Here is a 24,428-nt window from a genome sequence, read left to right as displayed (position 1 = left end):
TCTGGGCAACAAAGGAAGTATTTTTCAGCTACAATTTTTAATTTCAGTTTCTAAAATCTTACACATACTGTACTAATAAAACTTTGAGAAGCATGAATATCATACTACTAGGCCTACTGAGCTAAAGGCCTAGGCTACGCTTAAATTACGTTGTGATTACAAAAAACACAGAATGGCTATGAACTGTTATGGATAGATAAACGTATGTGTACATGTTTTCGTTCGCGTGCGAAACCTCTCTAATATGTTATGCAACCCCAGTTAATAAAGGTTTATTATTTTCATTTTTATTCAATGACGTGCAATGTATGAATTGAAAGTCTGGAGAATTTAGCATTATACGTTTTTATTAATGATTGAGATAGCTATATCAAGTTAAGTTTACATAGTCGTCTCAGTTAACACACATTAAAACCATGTAAGTGCAAGTGTAGGAAGATGTCAAGATTGACAGATTTTATGATAAGTGTATGAAAAGTGGGGAATGAAGGAACTGAAGATTGTGGGATAATATCTATGCCAGGAAGCTGTAAATTGGCAGGAAGTGTGCTTTGTGGATGAGTTAAACCAGTTAAAATTTCAATCAGATTTACTAAAACTTTTTTTGGAAAATGATTTTTTAAAATTTCTTTTAATTTATACATTATCTTGAATGCATTACGCCTTCGAGGCCCTGGGTTTAGTCATCTAAGTTGTCCGTTCTGAAATAACGCACCGTTATCTTGTGAACAACATGGCGCATCACTAGGGCACACACTGCATCATACAACCGTCCTACAATTCTCTGACGAATCCAACTCCACTCCCTCTGAGTGTAAGATGACAGGATGCCGCCTACTGATTGTCAATGGCAGTCTGAATAGATGGACTTAAAAACGATGTGTTCCGTGCATGTCTTGGCACTTTATTCTCCATAGAATCGAATCAACGAATGACCTACAGGCTTAGGGAGTACAGTACCTGGCTTTTATGTTTAAATTGTGAAGGGATTTGCTACGTAGAAGAGTGTTTAAGTTCGCTGTTTGTCCCTTGTGCATAAACTTGAATATGAAAAAAGAGTATGGGATTGTATCCCAGTGTATTTAATGGTATTAAGTCTGTGACAGTGATTTTCGATTCATACTGTATAGAGTACCACAGTTGTGTCGTCATGACGCCAGGTGGCGCGTTGGTCACCGTACATTACATCTGAATGACTTCATAGGCTTTCTGGAATAGGCATTTTAAAAATCTAATATTTTACCATCAAAATGTACTAAAAACACGAAAGCTCGCATTATATTAGTTATCGAACACACATTTAATCATCAATTAAAATTTGCAAAGAAAAAGTAAGATACTTAATATTTACGTTAGAAATTGGGATCAATGGTTTGTCAGTGGAGAAAATGGTGCCGGTTGAACTCTTTTTGCAAAGATAGCAACGGAGTAGTATCACATGGTATCGTGACGTAACGCTGTAGTACTCTATGTATGATTTGTGTTTGTACTGTATGATCACATGAATATCATTTTTCACTTAGGAATGTGTACGTATCTGTATCTTAGCACGAGAATACAGGGGTTGGAGCATTTTTAAATTCAGTAGAAACAGAAGGCAAATTTTTGGATCTCTCATAAGCACTTGTCACTGAAACCTTGCAGCAACGAACTTGTCAGTCTTTTTTCAAATGTAAAATGTAAATGTGTGACTGACTGTTCACTTTCACGTACTATCCACATTTTTGTCACTATTCATTCCATTCTGGAAAATATGTTAATAAGTTTAGTATAAGAAAGAAGCCAATTTGCATTAAAACTCGTAGTAGTATGAATATATAATACTTGCAGTCACGTATCTGTTTGCAATAGCGGTAAAAATTACTCCATAAAAATTAGATTACGTTTTTGTACCGACAGTAAGATTTGTTGTCAGTTGAAATAAAATGTGGTCATTTGCCAAGTCTCTCATTCACTATCAAGAGCAATCATGTATTATGAATCCACATTCCTACATAAAAATAAAAAATAATTTAGAATGCATTAAATTCATGATTACTTTTTTTCTGGCGGTATTAATTTCAGTTTCAAATTCCTGATTTTACAATGCAGTTCAAATACGTGTTTGTTTTTTTAAATTTCTATGTCACATTCTACCTTTTTGGGAAAAATACATCCTTAGGCTAGAAGTATTTATTTGTGTTGTGTAAAGTGTTTGCTGTTTTCATCTCTTCGATAAATAAAATTGGTGCCATCTATGTTGCTTGTCACATGATTACATCTGCAGTGTTTCATCGGCTGCTAGGTAAAGCCCTCTTCGTGTTTTTTTGCTGTCTCTGAGTACCCCTTGTGGTTTTGTAGATAAATAAATAGATTTGTTGAGCTAACAGGATTTGCCTCTGAGATTTGTTATACTCTTGTGTTGATCTATTTCGTCCATTACTTGGTGACACCTTTCACAGTTGTGTCTCTTAAGTTGGCATGTGCATTTTTTCGTACTTGATATTTTGTTTTTACTCTAAGATATAGGCCTTCTGTCTGAGTTCAACTATTTAAGATATGGATTTGAATTACTTTTATTTAACTATTAAGTTGAGTTAAAAGTTGAAAATATTCTTTTTGTCCAATAGTACTATATTTAAATTTTTTGGGAAAATGGCTATTTGATTTACAATGTTAACAGGCAATTAAAAATGAGTGAAAATTTGTCTTTACCAATTAAAGGACACCTGTGATTGATTGATTTGTCTGCTGTAAGCAGTTTCGCTGTCATGGATCTCCATTTACTTCTGTTTTGTGCCATCCTCATCTCATAAGTCATCAATATTAATTCCTATATTCTTTGCATTAACATCTCAGTGGCAGATCCAGAAAATCTTTTCTGGGGTGGTGCAAATGGTACTTAAAGAACCTTAAGTCCGAAGGGGAAAGAATCTGTGATCAAGCGAGGAAGATTTTGGGGTGAACCCTTGTGTGGGGTTTAGGACCTATGTTTCCAGGATGCTTCGGAATTTTTATCTCTTAAATTATTTTACACTGGTTAGTGATTTTCTTTGGCTGCTGTCAGGGGGAGAGGAGGAGGGAGGGGAAAGGTGAGCACCCCTTTTGCCACTAAATTAGCTGATAACCAGTTTAAATGATGTTTGTAGTAATATTGTTTGATCTGTTTGGAAGTTATTGTTGTTGCATTGTATTGTTTGATTACTAAAATTAGCTTATCATTGTTTGACTTTCTGAGGGTATGACAGATGGTGCTATATCTTAAAAATGCATAAATAATGCATTTTCTACCATGGCATATCCTTAATGAGATACTGTATGGCAGTGAAACTCGTATTTATGAGTACTGAACTGTACCAATAACTAGAACATTCATTCTGTTGGTAATGTTATTTTCATTTTAACAACTGCCATTTACAATCTACAAAAAATATTTAATATTAATTTTAATTTATTTAAATTTATGATTTTTATATTATATGTTATTTACTATACTTATTTGTTCATCTATGTACAAGTTACACCCGAATAAACCTATCAAAACTATTATTATTGTAGTTATATATTGAAGAAGATAGAAATTTGAACTTTGAATATATTTAAAAAAATGTCCCTGTTCAAGAAATTCATTTAAAGATAAAATATAAATATTTTATATATTGTCTGTATATTATTTCCGGTAAAATTTGAAAAAGACGCAGATGACCATGATGAGTTGGTATTTTATAAATCATTTTCTTGGCTAGGTTGCCCACAGTAAACCTATTTTACCTCTTAAATGTCATTAAGTTGAAAATGTTCATATTATGGTGGCTCAATATAAAGGTAACATAACTATGTGATAAAGTACCTGTGATTTGCCAATAAATGGGCGTAGTTGTGCCATATCATACATACATATGGGCAAATCATAAATATTTATTACATAAAACATAATATGTGTACATAACTTGTGAGCCACCCAAAAAATGACCAATTGTAAGTACTGTATGTGAATTGCTCATAATTGATGCGTATGATGACATTTTCAGGACTTTAGATTGGAATACCGTAGCTTTATAATTTGAGTACGGAATTAGATACTGGTTATGATCTTAAATAGGACTTATTCTTTGGAGTATGTATGTTTTTACTATGTTTAAGAATTTTATTTTTAAGTATGTAAGGATATTATTATTTCAAGGTCGGAGGATATGAATAAGGCTCTGAGTCTGCATTAATATATTTTTTCTTTAAAAAATGGAACAGAATATGATTATTAGAAACTGTTAGCTGCAGCCAGTCCAAACACAATTCTTGTATTAATAAATCTAATTTAAAAGAGGGCAAAGCAATGTAAATTCTAAATTCTATTTGAAATGCATGAATCTACTATAATTAATTTTGTATAATTTATACATAAATATTTGTTTTTAAAATATAACCATTTTGATAACATAAGATGCAATCTGTAGAATGTTCATAAACCAAATAATATTTGTACATATGTCATTATTGATAATATTGTATGTTAGTCAGGCCTGATGTTATTAAAGATTGCCAACTTTGTGTTTTACAGCACCGTTCCCACCTGAAAGTTAAGCATGTTGTGCTATTATGGATGTTGGTGTTTTGCTTGGGGTGGTGGTTTTATATTGGTTCACCAGCAGAAGAACAGCTGTGTAATATACACACCATTAAGGCACTAACAGTAAGTACACTTTAGACCTACTGTAGTAATACAAAATTATTCACGCATCTGTTTGAAATTTGATATGCGTAACTTTGATTTTTATTGGAAAATGCATCAAGGAAATATTGTGGAAACTTTGTGTAAAGTGGTTTCACTGAATATGAAATATTTTCAGAAATGCTAGTTTTTAATCATAATTTGAAATGTCTGTTTTTTTATACAATGTTTTCAATGCATTCTGCATCAAACTAGATTATCAATTTCATATTCTATATTTTGAGTATTAATATTTACACTACACATTAAATTTAGTCCACAGCCTAAGCAGCCAATCAGAAATATCTTTGTTTGCCTGATACTTAACATAAATATAGGGCCATGTCCTCTAATGCAAATTTGCTCCGGTTTTAAGATACTGACTGATGTCCAACCATGCAAATTCTCTTAAATTTGTTAATATTTTATCATTAAATTTTATGAGGAAAAGCTACTGGCATTACTCTTTTGAAGGGATAGTCCTACATGATCATTTTGTAATTAAGGGTATACCTGCTTTAATCCTGTTGAAATGCCAAAATCCTAAGCACTAAACTGACTGACTACAGTTGCTATGTCCAGCTCATTCCACTTTTGTTTTTTTCTTGGATATGCCTCTTGAATTAAATGAAAAACAAGTTTTTATGTAGTAGAATGATCTCAGTAAAAAAAATATTTTGTTTGAAAACAATATATTCCATTGTAAGACAATGGTTTCACAATAAATAGTGTGTGTTAGTTGCTTGCAGTATTCAGTTGCAACATAAAACAAAAGCAATTTGTAATTTTAAGAAAGTTGAATCAGATACAAATAAAAGAGTAATGTGTTTGGAGGAAATAACTTCATTTTTTATACATGATGAGAGTTGAAGAAAATAGAGAAGCAATGTTTATCTGTTTGTGTGGTATTCATCTGCAGCTAATTCCCTAAGATTAGAGACTAATCATACTTATTATATCAGCCCAGGACCGCCTTAACTTATGCCGTTCTGTTCGCGGTTATTATTTTAAGTTGGCTCAGCGTCACATTGCGAATGTTCACACGTCCTGCTTTGTGCGATGTTTTGTGTATAAGATGTCAAAATTGGCCGCTATCAAGCCGACCTTGGTGACCTAGGTTCAGTTTACATTCAGATATGAAGATGAGTCGGACCATGTTCTGCATTGCGGGACATGAGGCGACATCAGACCAAATTTAGGTCGCCTTTGGCCCGACTTAAAATGTATTAATTGTTCACACTTAAAAAATGCTGAGGCGGTCCTGAGCCGACATAACTATCAAGTGTGATTTGTCTCTAAGCCTGTCATCTTCATGTTTATACATATCACAGACAATTACAGCTAATCAGGAACTCTGTTTCTTGCAAGACATTTCCTTTAGCAAACCCCAAATGTTGTGGTTTTTTCCAGTGACAATGTGTATGCTAGTTGTAAAGCCTAGCTAGGCTAGCTGTGGTGGGACAAAAATCTGAAGTATTAATAGCACAAATATTACTCTTGAAAGCTTACAGGAAGCTTACAAATCCAATAGTTCAGTAAAAATCTGTAGCAACACAAAACAATAGCACAGAAAGTTCTCTTGTGTACAAACTCATACTGATTGACTGGTTGATTTATTGAATTGATTGATTTTATTGATTGGTTGATCAAGTGACAGCCACTATAACCATTTTTCCATCCTAGTGCGATCGTTTCAAGAAAGGAATTATTACTGGCACGAAATGTTCTGAGTTCTGTGACACAGAAAAGATTGAAATTAAGAGATGCATGTCCACTAATCCATCATTCCAGGTAAGTAGTATAGTATAGTCTGTGGTAGTATACAAATACAACATGGATTTATTCTGGTAAAGTAGTGAATTCCATTTCCCAATGTGGAATTTATTGGGACTAGTAGTAGTGGCAGATTCAAATCTTTCAAAATAAAATAAAAAAATTGAGAAAAAAAAAAGTATTAATAAAAGTTAGGTCTGAGATTGCCTTCCAGTCATCCCACCTAGAGTGGGAAGTGCCTCCCTAGGCCCCCTCTATTTTGAATTCCTGGATCCCCCACTGAGTATTGCCAATCATCCAACAATGAGGGAAGTAGAATTCACTGCTTTACCAAAATAAAAACATGTTATATTTGTTTAAACTATAAGACATAATTAAACCTAAAGCCTTCTGTCTATGGAAGCCATTTTGATCCGTGAGCTTAAAATTACACAATTTGCATACGGTTCACTTAGATGGGGGTGTGGTAGTTGATTTTACATACTACATTTTCCCCCCAACATCTGCATAAATTTGGCATGCACAGGTAAGTAGTCAAAACTACAGCATTCTGAATGGAATTGACCAATGAAATGTTGTTATTACCTACAGGTAATTAATATTTATGCGGTATCATAGTGTACATTATGTATGTATGTTCAATTATGTGTTGATTTAAAATACATACTTTAGACCTACTTTAACAAATTGGCTTTTGTATCTGTTGACCTAGTTTCAAACCAGTACAGCAGTTTAATTAAGTTAGTGCTTTATTATTCATGTTTATATTGTAAGAGGTCCTAAATTTTTATAACATTATTTTGTTTTATTATTATTATTGCATAAATTGTTCTTTTCTAATTTAAATTATGGTGTTTACTATTTATTAAGATATCCTCTTTGTGTTGAAATGAAAAAGCTAATGAATTATTGAAGTGTAGAAAGCGAGCAATTCGTTCGGGTTTTTTTTGACATAATCTTTAAATTAAACAAAACAATTTAAATATTGGATTTCATATAGTATATTAACTCATCACATACAGATATTTTACGTATCTATGGGTTTTGATTGTATTGTTCGGAAGGCCTTTACTATTAGCTAACGCTATTTGGTCTCTCCTGGGCTATGGCTGTTGGTTTTATTTGTTTTTCGATCTCTTTTTTTAAAATGTTTTCATGTATGTTTTTGTATTGTTTGCCCCAACTATTATAAAATAAATAAATAGTAGTAAATATAGTAGTAGAAATGAATGAATGGGAAGAGTCCTCCATCTCGCCAATTTGTGCATGTTATTATGATCCAGGAGATACCTGGTTAAATAATGATTGGTGAGACAGAATGTAGGACTAATGTCTCCGCCATCAACTCCTTGTCATTAAGTAATAAATGCTGCTATCAAACAGAAAACCACTTAAGATAATACTTAAGATTTTGCAGTGTAGTTGGATCATTTGTTATGCAATTTGTGTACTATGTGTGCAGAAGTTTGAATACTAATCACAGTCAGGTACTTCAATGTTGTTGAGCAAAGGCTTAAGAAAGCTAATATTTATGTTTTTACCATTTATATACTGTATAATAGGGAATCAAGCCTTTTAAACCTAGGCAGATTTTTTGAAATTTATCTCTAATTTGGAATCTCTGTGATCATCATCATCATCATCATCATCATCATCATCATCATCATCATCATCATCATCATCATCATTATTATCTGACAATTGTGACATAATTATCGGTCACCACAATGCAATTAAGTACACACATTACATATAAAGCAAATTTCTTTAAACATATAAATACATCTCCAGCATTAATCATTAAATTGGATCGTAAATGTAAAATCTGTCAAATAAAAATATGAGAGTTTCTTTCTTGGGATAAAAATATCAGGCTAGTATTAAATTATGTAAAATGCTTAAAAACATAATATAAGCTTTTCTTTAAGCTTTTGAATAAACATTAAATCAGAAGATTAAATGTACATTATATTATATTACACATTAATGCATGAGATTTTGTCCTTAAGCATGAGAGTGCGAGACAGACCCTGAATGTGTGACTGACACTGAGACTTGGTAGGTCTGTGGTAATTTTGCTGGTGTTGTTGAATTTACTCATGAAGATAATGATTATGATCAAGTACAGTATCGTTCAAATAGTAAATGGCAATGATGAGGCTGAGATAATGGTGGTGATGATGGTCCTGTACATTACGCATGAGTAAAAAAAATGAAAAAAAATGTAAATTTGATTACAAAATTTTGAGTTGACAAGAGTGATTTTCTGAATGAAATCTAGTAGCTGATCACATACATAGTTCAGTGTGTTTTATGCCTTGGCCATTGACATTGCATGGAGTGTAAGAACTACAGGCCAAGACCCCGGCCATATTTGCCTCTTCTGTTGGTGATTAAGCCCTTAAAGCGAAGGAATAGTGTGAGTCATAACAGCCAATGGATTTCTTCAACCGTGGGGTCCGCAGAGCATGCGCAGAATTTCTGTAGCCTAGATTTGGTTGTTGAAAAGTTCAAACAATAGGCATCAAAAGCAGTTTATTTACAACAAGATTACAACCATGCACAGTATATACTGTACATAGCCAGCTTGTTTGTAAGTAAAATCATGCAAATCAACCTACTGAAAAACGATTTGAAATCCAACTATCCCCCTCCCCATGTGAAACCCCTTGATACAACACTGCTTCTCAACACTGCATAATGAAGTAGCAAGCATTATAAACTCAAGCACACAAAAACATATTATAATAATGACACTGTGCACTGGGGATACTATAATTATCTGCAATTAAATGTAAAATGCAACTTTTGATGTCCTTGGTAAATACAGTTAATAATGTATGTATTAAGTACAGAACCAGATAATACCAAGCAGTGTTTTTTTTTTTTTTCATAGTTTATACGGAAAATTACTGAACATACACTTACTGTACATCAAAATTGAAAAGGGGGGAAAAATATTAGATATAATGGGATAAGCCAATCAAGCCCAGAGGCTTATTTTTATTGGGTTTCTATATGCAAAATCAATCTACACTATTCCATTTACGTTAATAGCCAATAGACCAATAGTGTACACGTACACATTTGAAATCTTTCAGGTTAGTAACTATGCATGTGACATGGGCTGAACACTACAGTATAAACCTTTCAGTCTTTGAAAGTTCACACTTGCAAATGGGGAATTCAAAACCTAAATCCATAGCATTATGCTGCAAAGATGTGTCATTAAAAGAAATAAAATGGGCCAATTGAGATGCAATTGACATTGCAATTGTCAAATTTTCATCTAATGTTGTTTTAGTGGATCCTAAGATGTGGCTAAGAGTGTATTGTACCAGTTTGACCTCATGTGTAGAGCAACCAAATGAGGTTGAAAGAGCAATGTTTGAATGGGGACACTACATTTCCATTGTGAATATTTTTCCTATTTGTAGATATTAAAATCATTTATTAACCTTTTAGCTAGGTTTTTACTGTGGAATGTATAAGGAGTACCATATGCAGTGTGAAATGTTACTATAATCACTATATCATTGTTATTCTTACCAAATAATTTTGTTTGTTTATATGGTAACGGTAGTGGTAGGATATTTGTAGAGCGCTTTCCACAATAAAATTGTCTCAAGGCGCTAAAAGTATACAGACCCAAAGTCGGATTGAAAAAATAAAAATTTAAATCAAATTTAAAATATAAATGAAAAATAAAATAAGCAAACAAGCTGTGCAAGAAATGAAGTCAGATGGCGGCCAAAACTGGCCAAAAAACTGTGAACATGAAAGGGAAAGGAAAATGCGCACTCCTGATGTTAAGACGGCGTCCCCACCACAACCGTGTAGGCACAGGTACCCCGGTGAAAGTTTGCTAGGCTCCAGTAGCTTCCACCTTGGATAAGCCTCGGCTCTGCTACAGTGCACTGTTAAGGTGGCGACGCCTGCTAAAGTAGGGGAGTTCCGGCTTTAATATATAATATATGTTTACATTTGTAATATATACTGTCATATGTTTATCAATCATATGAAATTCTAGATTTTTAGCACTTACAGGGTAAGTATGCTTACTGTAAGGGTGGTACAGTAATGTATACTGCAGAAGAACAAGAGATTGCCTTTACAGCTCTACTTACTTGATTCATTTGCCAGTAGCAAACCGGGAAAAATATGCAATAGTGATACACTGCACCCAAAAACTTTGAATTATGAATTTTAACCATCTGAATTATTCTAATTAAAATTCAGTATGCACTTTGCTAATGGTAGATTGCTGCCTGTATGTCTGCACAGAACATGTACTTTAGTGCCTCTAACTGTATGCATCTTTGTGATGTATGCGATATTTTGAGTTAAGGCCAGAAGTATGATACTTTATGTTTAATCATGTGATTAAATAATTGCTTACTGTTTCTTTTTCTAAATTTTTTTCCCAGGTATATGAAGGATTAATTAGAGGCATTAAGAACAGGAAGAAAAAGGTTCCTGATACTTTCCTTACTATTAAACAACGATTTGAACCAGCTGAGGTAGCTTACGCAAAACCGGAAAAAGGAAAGTCTATGGATGATTTCCGCATCATGTTGTCAGGATATCTTGCACGGAAGTTCGGTGAGGGGGATCACGAGGATGTAGTGATGAAAATTTTGGAAGTTGCTGATGTGAATAACGATGGTAAGGTTTCGCTGGCAGAAGCAAAAACCATGTGGGCGCTGCTACAGGAGAAGGAGTTTCTGAACACAATGTTGATGATTGAAAGCGACCACATCCCAAAGTTGTACGGGTTCTGTGGTAGCATGTACATAACAGAAGGCGTAATGGATTACCAGTTATACGGCAGCAATCTTCCAGGATTCGTCTATTCTATTCTCCCTGCAGGTCTTAAATCGGCGAGTGAACAAGCGGCCGCACCGCAGTGGTATCATAAAGCACACATCACAGTCGGTTTGTTAGAATTTGTTGAGGAAATGTACGATAGCCCAAAAGGAAATATGCATTTTTGTAATGCCAATAGACATTCTATAGGATACACAAACAATTTTGATGTGAAAGTTCTTGATTTAGACAATATTTATCTAGAAAATAAACTAATTGACACGCTTAAAGAATTCCCGTGTCACAAGAACGTAGACTGTGTTGTAGGCAATGACTGCAGATCTTTGTGTAACATGGAAACGCAGCACTGTACTGGTGAGATTCTATTCCCAAATCTACGGAAAGTCTGCAGTATGATTTACAATTATTTATTGTATCGTGCACCTGATAGCATCAAAGAAAAGATTCAGGAAAACTTAGATAAATGCATCAAATTAGTGACCACTGACTCAGATATGCAATTAAAACATTCTCTCATTCTCAATGAATTAAAAAATCTTTTGTGGACCCAGATTGCCGACCTTAAAAAATTTTCTAACACAAAACCAAAATAGAACTTTTTTTAGTCGTATGGTAATTTGATGGATTTTACCCTGACTATGCCATATAAATTTGTAAAAAATATGGTGTAATCTAACGTGAGAGAAAAGTCGCTGATATTTGATGTGTGACAAACTTTGAAGGGATTGTCTGCCTACATACACCGAAGAAGAAATTGGATACAGATGGAGAAATGAAATAAATGCGCATCATTCTTCTGATTACATTTTTGAATTGACATCCACAGTTGTTTGGCACAAAGATTGAATAGGTTGTCTGCTCTCTTGTCAGGGGCGGACGACGTTCTTGCTATCAACTTCTGTCATCAGTGAATACCAATACTCTACACAACTGCATCATGGATAAAATTTATTATATTAGGAATGGAGCTATTATATACCAATATCACTAATAACAATAATAATAGTAATTTATACTCCTTATCAAAGTGGTTGTGTATAACTTACTAAATAATCGTCTTTAAATGTCTGTTACAATTTGTCCATTGTTAAAGTTTGGAACATGCGTCTCCTGCAAGTAGTGTGTATTCTCCAAAAAATAAACATGGTAGTCTGCACTCCCACCACAAGCAAGCAAACATCCACTGCAAACTAACCCATTTCCTGTAATTTAAGAATAATTGACGATTAGTTTATATTTTTATTATTATCATCCTAAAGTCACCTGCTGTGGAAATCACACCACAGATCAAAGTACAAGATATGTTAAACAAAGCTCACATAACTTAAATCTCTCTGCATATATTGTTATGTACTGTATGAAAATGTAACCAGCCCACACTTCACAAAAGAAAACCACCAATAATAAACATACAATGAACCACTGAAATACATTTTTTGTTTATATATTCTATAGTATTATCAAAGCAAGGAGGTATTAAATATAGTAATTATTATTATTAAAAACATTATTTTCATACTAAAAGGCTGAACTCTGAATTTAAAACGGTAGAGGGCACTATAGTGAAACAAGTTACAAGTATATCTCTGAATAACACCTAATATTTTGTTTTTCTGTGATAGTTGGCCTCTCTCAAGTGTAAACAAGTATGGAGCTTTTGAAGCATTTTTTCTGTTTTCATTATGCTTTTACAGTTTATGTTGTAAAGGCCGTATTTCCAAACTTCTATAATGTAGATATCATAACACCATTTAAATTGCAGAATAATGTTGAATTATGTTTTTTTCTTTTTGTGCAACTGTCTCTCACTGAGCACATCAACTGACCAATTCACATAAAAATTATTAAAATTTATTATGGAACCTCAAGTCGTATGTGGTGATAAATCTTGCACTGACGTCATAAGATAGAATCTGCTTAATTTGCACCACTGACGGCCAATAGAATAGCAATATTTCTATACCTTTTATAAGTTATTAGCTTTCAGTGGAAATGCGATTGAGAATGAAATTTCTTGAAAATTTAATGGATACATAAATAATACCATTCAGTATTCTTTTTATAGACAATTAATTTGGCTGGTAAATTAGTCGGAAGATTGTTATTGTGTATAATGTCTATACATCTTTTGACCTCTGTCTTATTGACGTCTGTTGCATTGGAAGTTAATAACTTACTATGGTCTTTTTAAATTGTCTATTCAGTGTTTAAATTATATTTTATAGGTGTTTTTTTTAATATTCTATGATAGGCAGATGGTGTCACAAAAGCTTGAGCACATACAGATAGCAGATGTTTACTCTCTGCAAACAGAAGCACAATTGATTTGATTTATAGTTTCTGATATTTTTTTATACTGCATATATTTGTTAGTATCAATCCCATGTAATAAATAAATCCCACGTAATATATCTATACTATGGATATGTAAAAAAAATCCTACTAATTAATATTGGATTGGTTTAATTACATAGTTTTTATCAACTTGGAACCAAGCTAAAGTGTACAGATCTAATGAGTTGAAAGTGTAAGCCAATTGCAGGAGGGATGGCTCAATTTTCAGGAATAGAATGATTTAAATTCAACCAACCTAAAATAGAGATCTAATGATGTGGAAGTGTCAGCCAGAAGGGTGGCTCATTTTATTAGCATTATTTAAACTTGAGCGGAGCTAAATCATAGAGGTCTAATGAGGTAAAAGTGATGGCTCACTTATAATAGAATGATTTTAATCCCAAGCTAACCAAACATGTTGAGTGATCTTTCTGCTGAGACAGCTGCTGAGCAAGCATGCAATAAAAGTAAACTAAAAGATGGAATAATTTCCTTTGAAGTTATTACATTTACTACCCAATGCACTGCATTGGTGTAGGCTTCCATCATATTGTGATAAACCTTGCATAGCTTTTAATCAATATGTATATGAAGTTGATATGAGCTGGCTCTATACTAATATATTTATAAAGGAGGATTTATGATAATAATAATGATAATGACCTATACTATATTTCTTATTTATATTAATTTATATTAAATATTTGATGACCTTAAAAGAATGGAAGAAACATGCACTCCATGAAATTACAAATTTACATACACAGTTGGTTGTCCATATAAACAAATTATGGAAAATGTAATTGTACAAAATTTTTTTAAATATTAAAGACAATTAATATTGCAGTAAGTTTGGCATCCTAAATATAATCTAACGTATGTCAAATCATTTTGAAGAATTTAGCCAGGTTTAAATAACTTGCATTGTTTCGGTAATCTTAATTGGTTCATGCTGTTTCACCCTTGGTATATACTGTAGTTGTCAAGAGTGACAACTAACTAACTTCCTTCTCGTGTACCAAAACAAGTTTAAATGTACAAACATACTTTTTTTGAAATTTTATCTAGTCATATATCATAAAAATTTGCGGGAAAATATTAGGGGAGGAGTAATCTCTTAGGCAGCACTGTGACAGCACTTTTTATTGACTTGTACAAGTTTTCTCGTCCGCTTTTTGCATGGGTTGGTATATGTTCAAAGGGCGCCCCCACTTGTGCTGCTCAAGGGTACTGCCGGCAACATAACACATCAAACATATATGTCATTTGTATGTTATCATCTAGGTGTATCTTCCCCAAACTACCAGCTCTTAAGTCTGTAGTTCCACAATGTATAACAAAGAAGTAATAAATGCTGGAATGTTACCCCGATTTTTACGAGTATAATCGTCCCTGGCGCCCTCAGCAACACACTGTGGGACAAGTATACTCGTTGCTGGCAGCAAACATGTTAAGCCTACTGTCTGGGAGGTCTCCAAAATGCCGCTAGCAATTGATGATCTGGATTTTGAACTTTATATACAAGTTCAAAATTTGCTTGTAATCACACTTTTTTATTCTCAACAAAGTAGTTTTTGAGTCGATTAAATAATATTTGTCTCTTTAAGATAATTAGTGGTAATATTAATTTCCTTCACAGGTACTACGGTACATAATTTATCTACCATTATAATTTAAATTTCCTTATTTTATTCATTATTGTAAGAATGTTATATTATGTATGTATTGATGTTTCTTTGCAATAAGCTTAAAGATTTGTATTAAAATTCAATAACCATTTAAGTTCATGTACATACATACAAGCGGTTTTCCAGATATATTTGTGCAATTATCAAAAGTGGTGATGTCAGGAGGGGGGGGCACACAACCCCTGGTGGGGAAGAAGCCAATCATTTTTTTGGGGGGGACACTGCTTTGAAAAAGCTTTTTGGTCTGACTGCCATTTCTAGGCATCTAGATGTGCGTTAGGGAATCTCTGACAATAAAAACATCAAAAAAAAAAAAAAAAAGAATCTCTGACAATCAAAACATCTATTTTTGGAAGAACACATAAATGGCGCAGAGATAATGACCTAGGCCTGAAAAAAACATGTTGTGCCTCCAGCAACAAATGTTATCCTTACACTATACAGCCAGTTTATTTTTTCCCCTAAATGGCCTCCGGGACATTTATGATTTATGATTCAGATTGCACAATTCTCATCATAATTACTTTTGTATAATTCCTACCCAGGTCAGAAAACGAGACAAAAAAAAAATGTTTTGTCCCCAAGAACTTGACGACATTTGGTAGGCTATTTGTATTATCCCTAAATCATGATTTTCAGTGGTGAATCCAATCTAAAGGCACTTGTCTGAATACATATATGAAAAACATGAAATGCATGTTGATACAGTATTTGTGCCGTTGAAAGAATATTTTCATTTGAATTTTCCATTTGACTCATTCAATATTTCTATACAATGAGGCACAAATCAATATAAACTACTGTAATATTACTTTTACTAAAAAAAAAATATTTATATTGACTAAACATACAATTTAATGCTCTGTCCAGCCCATTAAACTGTATTTGACAAATACATGGGACATGGATAAATATGGTCATTATGACATCACATCATGAGCATATATACTATAGGCATATCATAACTATATATCGACATACAACAGTTTTTTTGTATATTGGATTGTATTATTAAACATCTGTTGGTGAGAAAAAAAGTTCTTGTTCCATAATTTAAAATGAAAGCTAATAACTTTATTTAAACAATATAGAAAGTAAACAATTTAAGCATTGAATTATATCCTGCATGTTTAATATATCAACACCTACCTTTCAAGCTCTGTCCAGACTATCAAATTTTCTTTGACAAACAACTGTTGTATGCCCATATATAGTCATGATGTGCCCATATATAGTCATGATGTGCCCATATGAGGCATGTTGTGGCGAAATGGTAAAGTTGTCGCATAGTCCAGTATTGAGTAAATGAGCTATAAAATATGGGAGCTCAAAAAATTGCTAAAAAATCCAAATTTGTTTTTCACTATAGGTCAACAGTTTAATGTCTTATTAATCATGTCTCAAAGTATTAGTTCTGGAAGTGGTTAACAAATTGTTTATTTAACGTTATTTTTCATAGTTCATTCTATTAAAAAATGTATGCACAAATAACTTTGAAAGGCAATTACTCAAAATCCTGTTTATCTTGACTCTAAGGGTACTGTACTTTCACTTTCCATTAACTTAGGTTTGGAATGTCCAATTTGAACGAATGACCCCTCATTTTAAAGATCACATACTCAGGTATTTGAAAATACCAATGACTTGAATTTCAATTTTTGCTACAACTTAGCCATTTTGCCACAACATGCCTCATATATAGTCATGATGTGCCCATATATAGTCATGATGTGCCTATATATGGTGATGATGTGATGTCATCATGACCATATTTAGGCATGTCACATGTTCTGTCACACAAAATGTGATAGTCTCTACAGGGCTTTAGAATAATACTGCATTAGGCCTGTAGCCAGGAGATGGGATTCTAGGCATGGGGCCCAGGGGAAAATCCCTGAAGCCAGAGAATTATTTTTGTTACGGGAAAATGCTATAAAAACAATTAAGACTGCAAGAGGTCTACAAACCATTCAGAAGGGGCTAACAAATATCCTGTATCATTATTTTATGTGTAGTCTGGTGCATCAGATACGGATTCCTTCTTTACCTTAGGTGTGTGTATTTTGGGTTTTTTTTGGTGGGGGGGGGAGGGGGTGGTGTTTGTTGAAAAAGTGGGTTCGCCTAACCATGAAAGCATTCACACACCCCCCCATTGGCTACGAACTGAATTATTACCAGTTGCTAACAAGATTAAGTTTCTCATGAATATTCTTACAACCCTTCGCAGCATAGATAGGGGCCTCATCTGGGCCAAAGTTCAAATATTCTAAGACTTCATCCTCGGTTTCTGGGCATTTTGGCATGCCTCTCTTTCGCATCTCCTCTTGTATACATTTTCTTACATGCTGCCGTTCGAGGGGTAAAAATGGTACAAAATGACTAATTAGATGATGTTCTATCAGCTTGCTGTGCCATAGGCCAGACCCTTGGTGCTTGTAAGAGGACAATCGAATACCGTTTTCAAATTCTCTCAGGGTGACATCCTCACGTTTGCGCCCATTCTTAAATGCTTTAAATGCTACGCTTGTGATGTTATTCCCTGAGGTTGAACTAAACAGAAATGAAAAAAAATGGAAATGTGATTAGCACTAAAGATGAGATAGACAAAAATTAACATCCTTAGCACAGTATGTTTTTACAGTTAGAGGGTGCTGTTTAAATAGGTGATACACTACACATAAAGTCATTTGAATATAGTACAGTAACTTTAATGCATTTGATCCTGCAGGCAATAAATTTGTAAATATAATTTAAACAACTATAATATTACTGAAATTATAAAAATAAATTTCAAATGTACCTTAGAAAAATAAAGATGGCCCTTCTATAATCAACACCATTAATTTTATGGTTATAATAGTCAATAAATGGTTTTATAACATCTAATAATTCTGGCAACAGGCTCTGCATTTCATCAAAGATGAAGAGTTGAGTTGGGCAAGTTGACATATTGCCCCTGATCCAATTTTGTAGTTGGTCCTAAAAGATTCATAAATAAGTTCAATTCTATTATAAATACTCAGTATATTGTAATAGGGCCCACATTGTATACTATGTAGGTGTTTTATCTATGGAGGTATTCTGAAATAAAGTGAAATGAATATGACAGCAAACCAACACCCAAAATCAAACATGAAGTACCTTGACAAAATACAATTGAATATCGTCGTGTAAGTATAAAAATTGTATATATCTAAGTAAATTAAAAGTATATAAAGTACATATAAAGTACATACAAAGTATATAAAAATATTTCATAGTAACCTTTCAATATCCAAATTTCAAACATTATCATTATAACAAGTAATTCTAAAGCAGTGATTAATCTTACTTTGTAACGTGTTATCTGATGTTTGTGTGGGAAATGTAGCTCTGGAATAAATAAATGCACAAATTTGCTATCCATTCCCTTTTGAAATAGGCTCTCAGCAATGATTTGGCTGACAAAATTCTTTCCTCCACCAGTGCGCCCATGAAATGAAAGCACCAGAGCCTTGTTTGGTACGTTCTCAAAATGTGCATTGATAGCTTTGGGTAAAACTTCATATACTAAAGGTTGACCATACACTTTTTTATTAAATTCTTCCTTTAATTCTGTTAAGAAAAACAATGATGGTTACGTAGTTAAATTGCCATAGAAAAAAGCAAAATAGTTTATGAATATCCACATTGAATTAATGTATCTAAAACCAAGAATTAAGAAGAAAATTAGTTACTAATGCATAGATCTATCTATCCATTTATTTATTAATATCCATGTCTTTATTTATCAATACATCCATCAATTTATCTATCCATTCATTTATTTATTCATATCTATACCTTCTTTATTTATCAATCCACCCTGGTATCCATCAATTTATCTATTCATTCATTTGTTTATCCATCCAGCCATCAATCTATTCATCTATTCATTATTTATCCATCCATCCATCTATCTATCTACTCATTCAAAATCTATCTATGCATTCATTTGTTTAGACAAGACATTTTTTCCTTGTTTTGCGTACTTATATTTTTTTAAAGATCATCAGAAGAGGGCGAAATAAAAAATAAAAATTAAATTTTGTTTTCTTATTTAGCAATTAGTTTTGCCAAAAACATCCAGACGAAGGAGAAAATAAAATTTTATTGGCGAATGTAAAATGGGATGGTTAGATGCTTCAGATTTATATAATTAGGAAGAAATATACATATTTTATCTTTGGAGATTTCAAGGCAGTGGAGGGCATAATAAAAATAAAGAAAAACTTTTATTTTTTTCTGAAACTTATATTTTTTCGTGGTGGCAGGTGCGCTAATTGGCCAAAAATAAAATTTTATTTTTATTCGAAATCATCAATATTTTTGCATTCAGCGGATCGCTAAACAAGGTATAAAAAAAGTCTCGCCTTAGCCATTCATCAATCATTTCTTTCTTCGTGTCTTTTTGCTTTGTAAATTTAATTTTGCCAAATTAAATAATGGAACATTCAGACTATTCTCACTTGTAATATTTGGAGTTATATATGTGTCTGTGCAGCATTCTTTCCGAAAACACCAGGATGTTGGCGTAATAAGTTTGTTCCAAAATGTCCGTTTCTCAAAAACATAGTCTTTGCCAATCACTGGTAATATATTAGTAAATATTGTGTTCAGCACAAGTAATAACATCATAGGACCTATTATTTGTAACTTCATTTTCCGACATACCACCAGAGGGCTTCCTCTCAGCAACTTTATTTTCTGAAAAGAAAAGAGCGGTTTAGATCCGTTGGCTAAATTCATTTCCAATGCTCTCTCCTTGTGTTTCAGCTCGAGGGCTGAAATGCAAGTTATGATAGTGCACCGTCTTTCGGATGAGAAGTTTAAGCCTTGATGTGAAGAAATTAAGTTTTGAATTACGGTATTGAAAAAAAATATGTGGCACCAACAATGCTCTCAACTCAAGATTTAATCTAGTCTAGCTAGTACTGGTACTACTATCAAATACCATTCATTGGGTCTCACTTGAAATCGGCTGAAGCTTACTGGACGTGGAGTATTGTGTGCCCCCACCAACTGCATTGAAAACTGCCAGCCAATGAATCTACTTTCTTACAGGTTAAATCTGTGGCACTGGCAATGCAACACCATTTGCTGATTGTCGATGGCAGCCTGAGCAGATATTCCTTTAAAAAGCCTTCATTTCAGCACAACGTTCAACAACCAAACAAAATGGGGGGGGGGGGGGCTAGCTAGGCCTAGTGATGATACTATAGTACTATTATATTACTAGACTAAACTAGCCTAAACAACATCGGTAAATTAAATATAGGCCTACAATCAGACGGGGAACTAGACCAGGGAGTTGTTATTTAGACCAACCAAGGCTATGTAGGGAGGGCCTAGCCTATGCCATGGTTTAGGGTAGGCCTAGGCTAGATACTTCTGTCCTGCGTACGAAGCCAGATCCGCTCCGGCTAGCCTAGCCCCCGAACAGGTGTGTAATCTAGGTAGACCTAACCTAGATAACTATATGTGAATTTAGGCTAGGCCTAGCCTAGAAAAGAAAGCAAAATTTGGCCAGTAAAAGGTTCAATCATCATTACCTCTGTACCCAACTTCTGCTTACTTACATTTTTACATCAGACTGTGTGCAAAATATATGTTATTCCGCCCTCTATTTTATTTAGCTAGTTGGGAATTCCCCACACACACGCACGTCACACAGTCAGTAAATCGCTAAACGAACAATTAAATTCATGATAATATTACCTTGAATTACCTTGAACCTTAGGACTAGAGCATTAGCTCGTTTGTCCCTCCAAAGTCAGCACAACAAACTCTTCAGAAACATATAGGCGGAACTTGAGATGGTAGTCAGACCCCGAGTTTTCTGGAATTTAGATCTTTGAAAGAGCTTCTCTTCATCTATCCTATCAATATTTTTTTTAACATTTAAATGCTTGAATTAAATCAGCCCTTTTCTTCCTGAACGTTAGAGTAGTAGTAGTCCAAATGCCTTCAAACTCTTTTTAAAAACTTCTTAATTCAACACAAGCCTTGTAGACCGCTGTTGAAGTTTTTCCAAACGATTAATATCTTTTTGATAAAGAGGTATATATGAACTGGCACCATACTCCATCTTAGGTAATCATATACATGATATAGATACATATAACTTTTACTATCAAGACACTTAAAAGACCTGTAATCATTCCCAGAATCCTGTTAGCAGAACTTGCAACTTTTGTAGCATGGGCTGAGAAATCTAATTTGTTATCAGTCAAAATTCCTAAATCACTTTCTTGTATAACACACTGAATGCTAACTTTAGAAGCTTCTTCACCGATAAAGTATTGATATGTTGGATTCTTAAAACCAAAATGAATACATTTAGTCAAATTAAAAGGTAACTGCCAATCCTGAGACCATCTATACATTGCATCAACATCGGAATGAAGCAATAATAATGATAACAAAGACGGCACAGTTGTATTAGCATGGAGGTATGACATTAGTAATAGTTTAATTAAGGAAATAATTTTAATAAGGATATTAATAATAAGGTAATAATAATGATCATTGTCAATATAAAAAAAATAAATAAAAGCCACAAAAATACCTTACCGTACTTTTTCTATAATTTTGAATTTAACTATTTCAAAAACCCTAAGCAATGAAATCTTCGATGTGATATCGGAAGATGACTTGAATATGTCTGTACGGTCTGCAATCCAGAGCAGTGGTGGCGCCAGGATTTTCCCTACTAATCAAAGTCTAATGATATGTAGAAAATACATCTACACTTTTTCTCCCCGACGAATTGTGGTTTTTCTCCCCGACAGGGGGACAACTCTAACTGACCCCCGGCCCCCGCTGGCGCCCGGCCACCCGTGATGAATGGAGCCCTCTGTGCCATCATTTCTTGGTGCAGGTTTTTCATGTGTCTTGGGAATTTGTCAAGAGGAGAGTGTACCTCTGCCGCAATTCAGACAGCAATTCACCTCGCTCTGCGCGCATCGTAACAACAGTTACCTTAAGGAAGTGACTATATTTAAAAGAATGTATTAATAGTATGACGAACCATAAGGTCTAAAGGCACTAAAAGTGTGGAAATATAGTATTATAGTATTATAATACAATACTATACTTATTGGCTATGATGGGTACAATTATTTCCTGTCACTGGTACACCTTGTGGGTTATGTGGCACTTACCTAGACGGAAAGCTGACCGGTTCTGTTTTGCTTACCAATGTAAGCGTATTGCATGTATTGTGCACCATAGTATTGGTAATTGCCACGCCACGCCATAATTCCCATTACCGTATATATCAAATGTCTGTATTTTCAGCTAGCTCAATAAATAGTTGGCAGACTGTTAGCAGAACTTGCAACTTTTGTAGCATGGGCTGAGAAATCTAATTTGTTATCAGTCAAAATTCCTAAATCACTTTCTTGTATAACACACTGAATGCTAACTTTAGAAGCTTCTTCACCGATAAAGTATTGATATGTTGGATTCTTAAAACCAAAATGAATACATTTAGTCAAATTAAAAGGTAACTGCCAATCCTGAGACCATCTATACATTGCATCAACATCGGAATGAAGCAATAATAATGATAACAAAGATAGCACAGTTGTATTAGCATGGAGGTATGACATTAGTAATAGTTTAATTAAGGAACAATTTTAATAAGGATATTAATAATAAGGTAGTAATAATGATCAATGTCAATATAAAAAAATAAATAAAAGCCACAAAAATACCTTACTTTTTTTACAATTTTGAATTTAACTATTTCAAAAACCCTAAGCAATGAAATCTTCGATGTGATATCGGATAGATGACGGACTTGAATCTGTCTGTACGGTCTGCAATCCAGAGCAGTGGTGGCGCCAGGATTTTCCCTACTAATCAAAGTCTAATGATATGTAGAAAATACATCTACACTTTTTCTCCCCGACGAACTATGGTTTTTCTCCCCGACAGGGGGACAACTCCCCCTGGCCCCCGGCCCCCGCTGGCGCCACCCGTGATGAATGGAGCCCTCTGTGCCATCATTTCGTGGTGCAGGTTTTCCATGTGTCTTGGGAATTTGTCAAGAGGAGAGTGTACCTCTGCCGCAATTCAGACAGCAATTCACCTCGCTCTCTGCGCGCATCGTAACAAACAGTTACCTTAAAGCCCCATTAACGGCAAAATTTCATTTTTCATGAAAAATCTGATGTTTATATATGTTAGAAAGATTTATAAATATAATACGAAACTGCTAGTGTAACTGAATATAAACATTCCTAGACACGAAAAATATGCAAAATAAGACTGAATTTTGAATTTTTGTGTTCCACACAAAAAATCGACGCGGATTACTTTTAATCCTTTGTTTTGTGATACGTCTCTGTAATTTTCAGTAACCATGGTCCGGTCAACGGGGAAAACGCCATCATCAATATGCATGCAGACGACAAGTAATTTACATACGTAAATAAACAGCTTATACGTCGAGCGTCTCGTAAAACAAAATTAGTGGATTAGCTATAGCCATTTTATTACATTATGTCTTCGACGAACTCAAGAAAGAGAAGGGGCAGGCCTTGCCTCCCTCAATTTGAAAGGAATAAAAGAAGATTTAAACAGCAAAAATTAAGAAATAGCAGAAGAATATCTCTTTCTTCATCGTATGAAAGGTGGCAAGAGCTGAAGACTACGTTACGAGCGAAGAACGACTATATTTAAAAGAATGTATTAATAGTATGACGAACCATAATGTCTAAAGGCACTAGAAGTGTGGAAATATAGTATTATAGTATTATAATACAATAGCAATACACCGTACTTATTGGCTATGATGGGTACAATTATTTCCTGTCACTGGTACACCTTGTGGGTTATGTGGCACTTACCTAGACGGAAAGCTGACCGGTTCTGTTTTGCTTACCAATGTAAGCGTATTGCATGTATTGTGCACCATAGTATTGGTAATTGCCACGCCACGCCATAATTCCCATTACCGTATATATCAAATGTCTGTATTTTCAGCTAGCTCAATAAATAGTTGGCAGACGTACTTTGACCTTCTTATTTGTTCCTGTTATAGGCTATGATTTAATAAAATAATAAATTTCCAATCTTTTGTCTTTTCTTTTGGC

At 33.9% G+C, this 24,428-nt stretch overlaps 2 protein-coding genes across 5 annotated transcripts in view; one reads left to right on the top strand and one right to left on the bottom strand.

The window, feature by feature from the left end:
• LOC117118663 (divergent protein kinase domain 1B-like) overlaps positions 1–14,688 on the top strand; it is a 48,812-nt gene extending 34,124 nt beyond the window's left edge. For all 3 annotated transcript variants that reach the window (XM_033263331.1, XM_033263332.1, XM_033263333.1), the window contains 3 exons: positions 4,538–4,669; positions 6,371–6,478; positions 10,888–14,688. In XM_033263331.1, the coding sequence (XP_033119222.1) occupies positions 4,538–4,669; positions 6,371–6,478; positions 10,888–11,880 (1,233 nt within the window). In that variant the 3' untranslated portion in view covers positions 11,881–14,688. The remainder of the gene's footprint in view (positions 1–4,537; positions 4,670–6,370; positions 6,479–10,887) is intronic.
• A 2,064-nt stretch (positions 14,689–16,752) lies between these two features.
• Positions 16,753–20,960, bottom strand: LOC117118662 (torsin-1A-like). 2 transcript variants are annotated; one of them, XM_033263329.1, is made up of 5 exons: positions 20,880–20,960; positions 19,797–20,034; positions 18,641–18,903; positions 18,110–18,288; positions 16,753–17,859 (listed from the first exon to the last, which is right to left on the bottom strand). In XM_033263329.1, the coding sequence occupies exons 2-5, from the start codon at positions 19,987–19,989 to the stop codon at positions 17,481–17,483; spliced, it is 1,014 nt and encodes a 337-aa protein (XP_033119220.1). In that variant the 5' UTR covers positions 19,990–20,034; positions 20,880–20,960; the 3' UTR covers positions 16,753–17,480. The 2 variants fall into 2 exon arrangements, with proteins under 2 accessions (XP_033119220.1, XP_033119221.1); XM_033263330.1 differs by having other exon boundaries at positions 20,907–20,954.
• Between the last annotated feature and the right edge of the window lie 3,468 nt (positions 20,961–24,428).

The sequence above is a fragment of the Anneissia japonica genome, unplaced genomic scaffold (genome assembly GCF_011630105.1).
Source record: "Anneissia japonica isolate Jap-2015-1 unplaced genomic scaffold, ASM1163010v1 scaffold376_len1572418_cov194, whole genome shotgun sequence".
NCBI lineage: Eukaryota > Metazoa > Echinodermata > Crinoidea > Comatulida > Comatulidae > Anneissia > Anneissia japonica.
This window is presented reverse-complemented; position numbering and strand designations above follow the sequence as displayed.

Excerpts from the sequence above, each read along its gene's own strand:
- LOC117118662 (XM_033263329.1), bottom strand. The coding sequence starts at position 19,989 with ATGAAGTTACAAATAATAGGTCCTATGATGTTATTACTTGTGCTGAAC. Across the intron at positions 18,289-18,640 it reads ATCAGATAACACGTTACAAA|GACCAACTACAAAATTGGAT; the intron begins GTAAGATTAATC and ends TGAATCTTTTAG. Across the intron at positions 17,860-18,109 it reads GCCATCTTTATTTTTCTAAG|TTCAACCTCAGGGAATAACA; the intron begins GTACATTTGAAA and ends ATTTCTGTTTAG.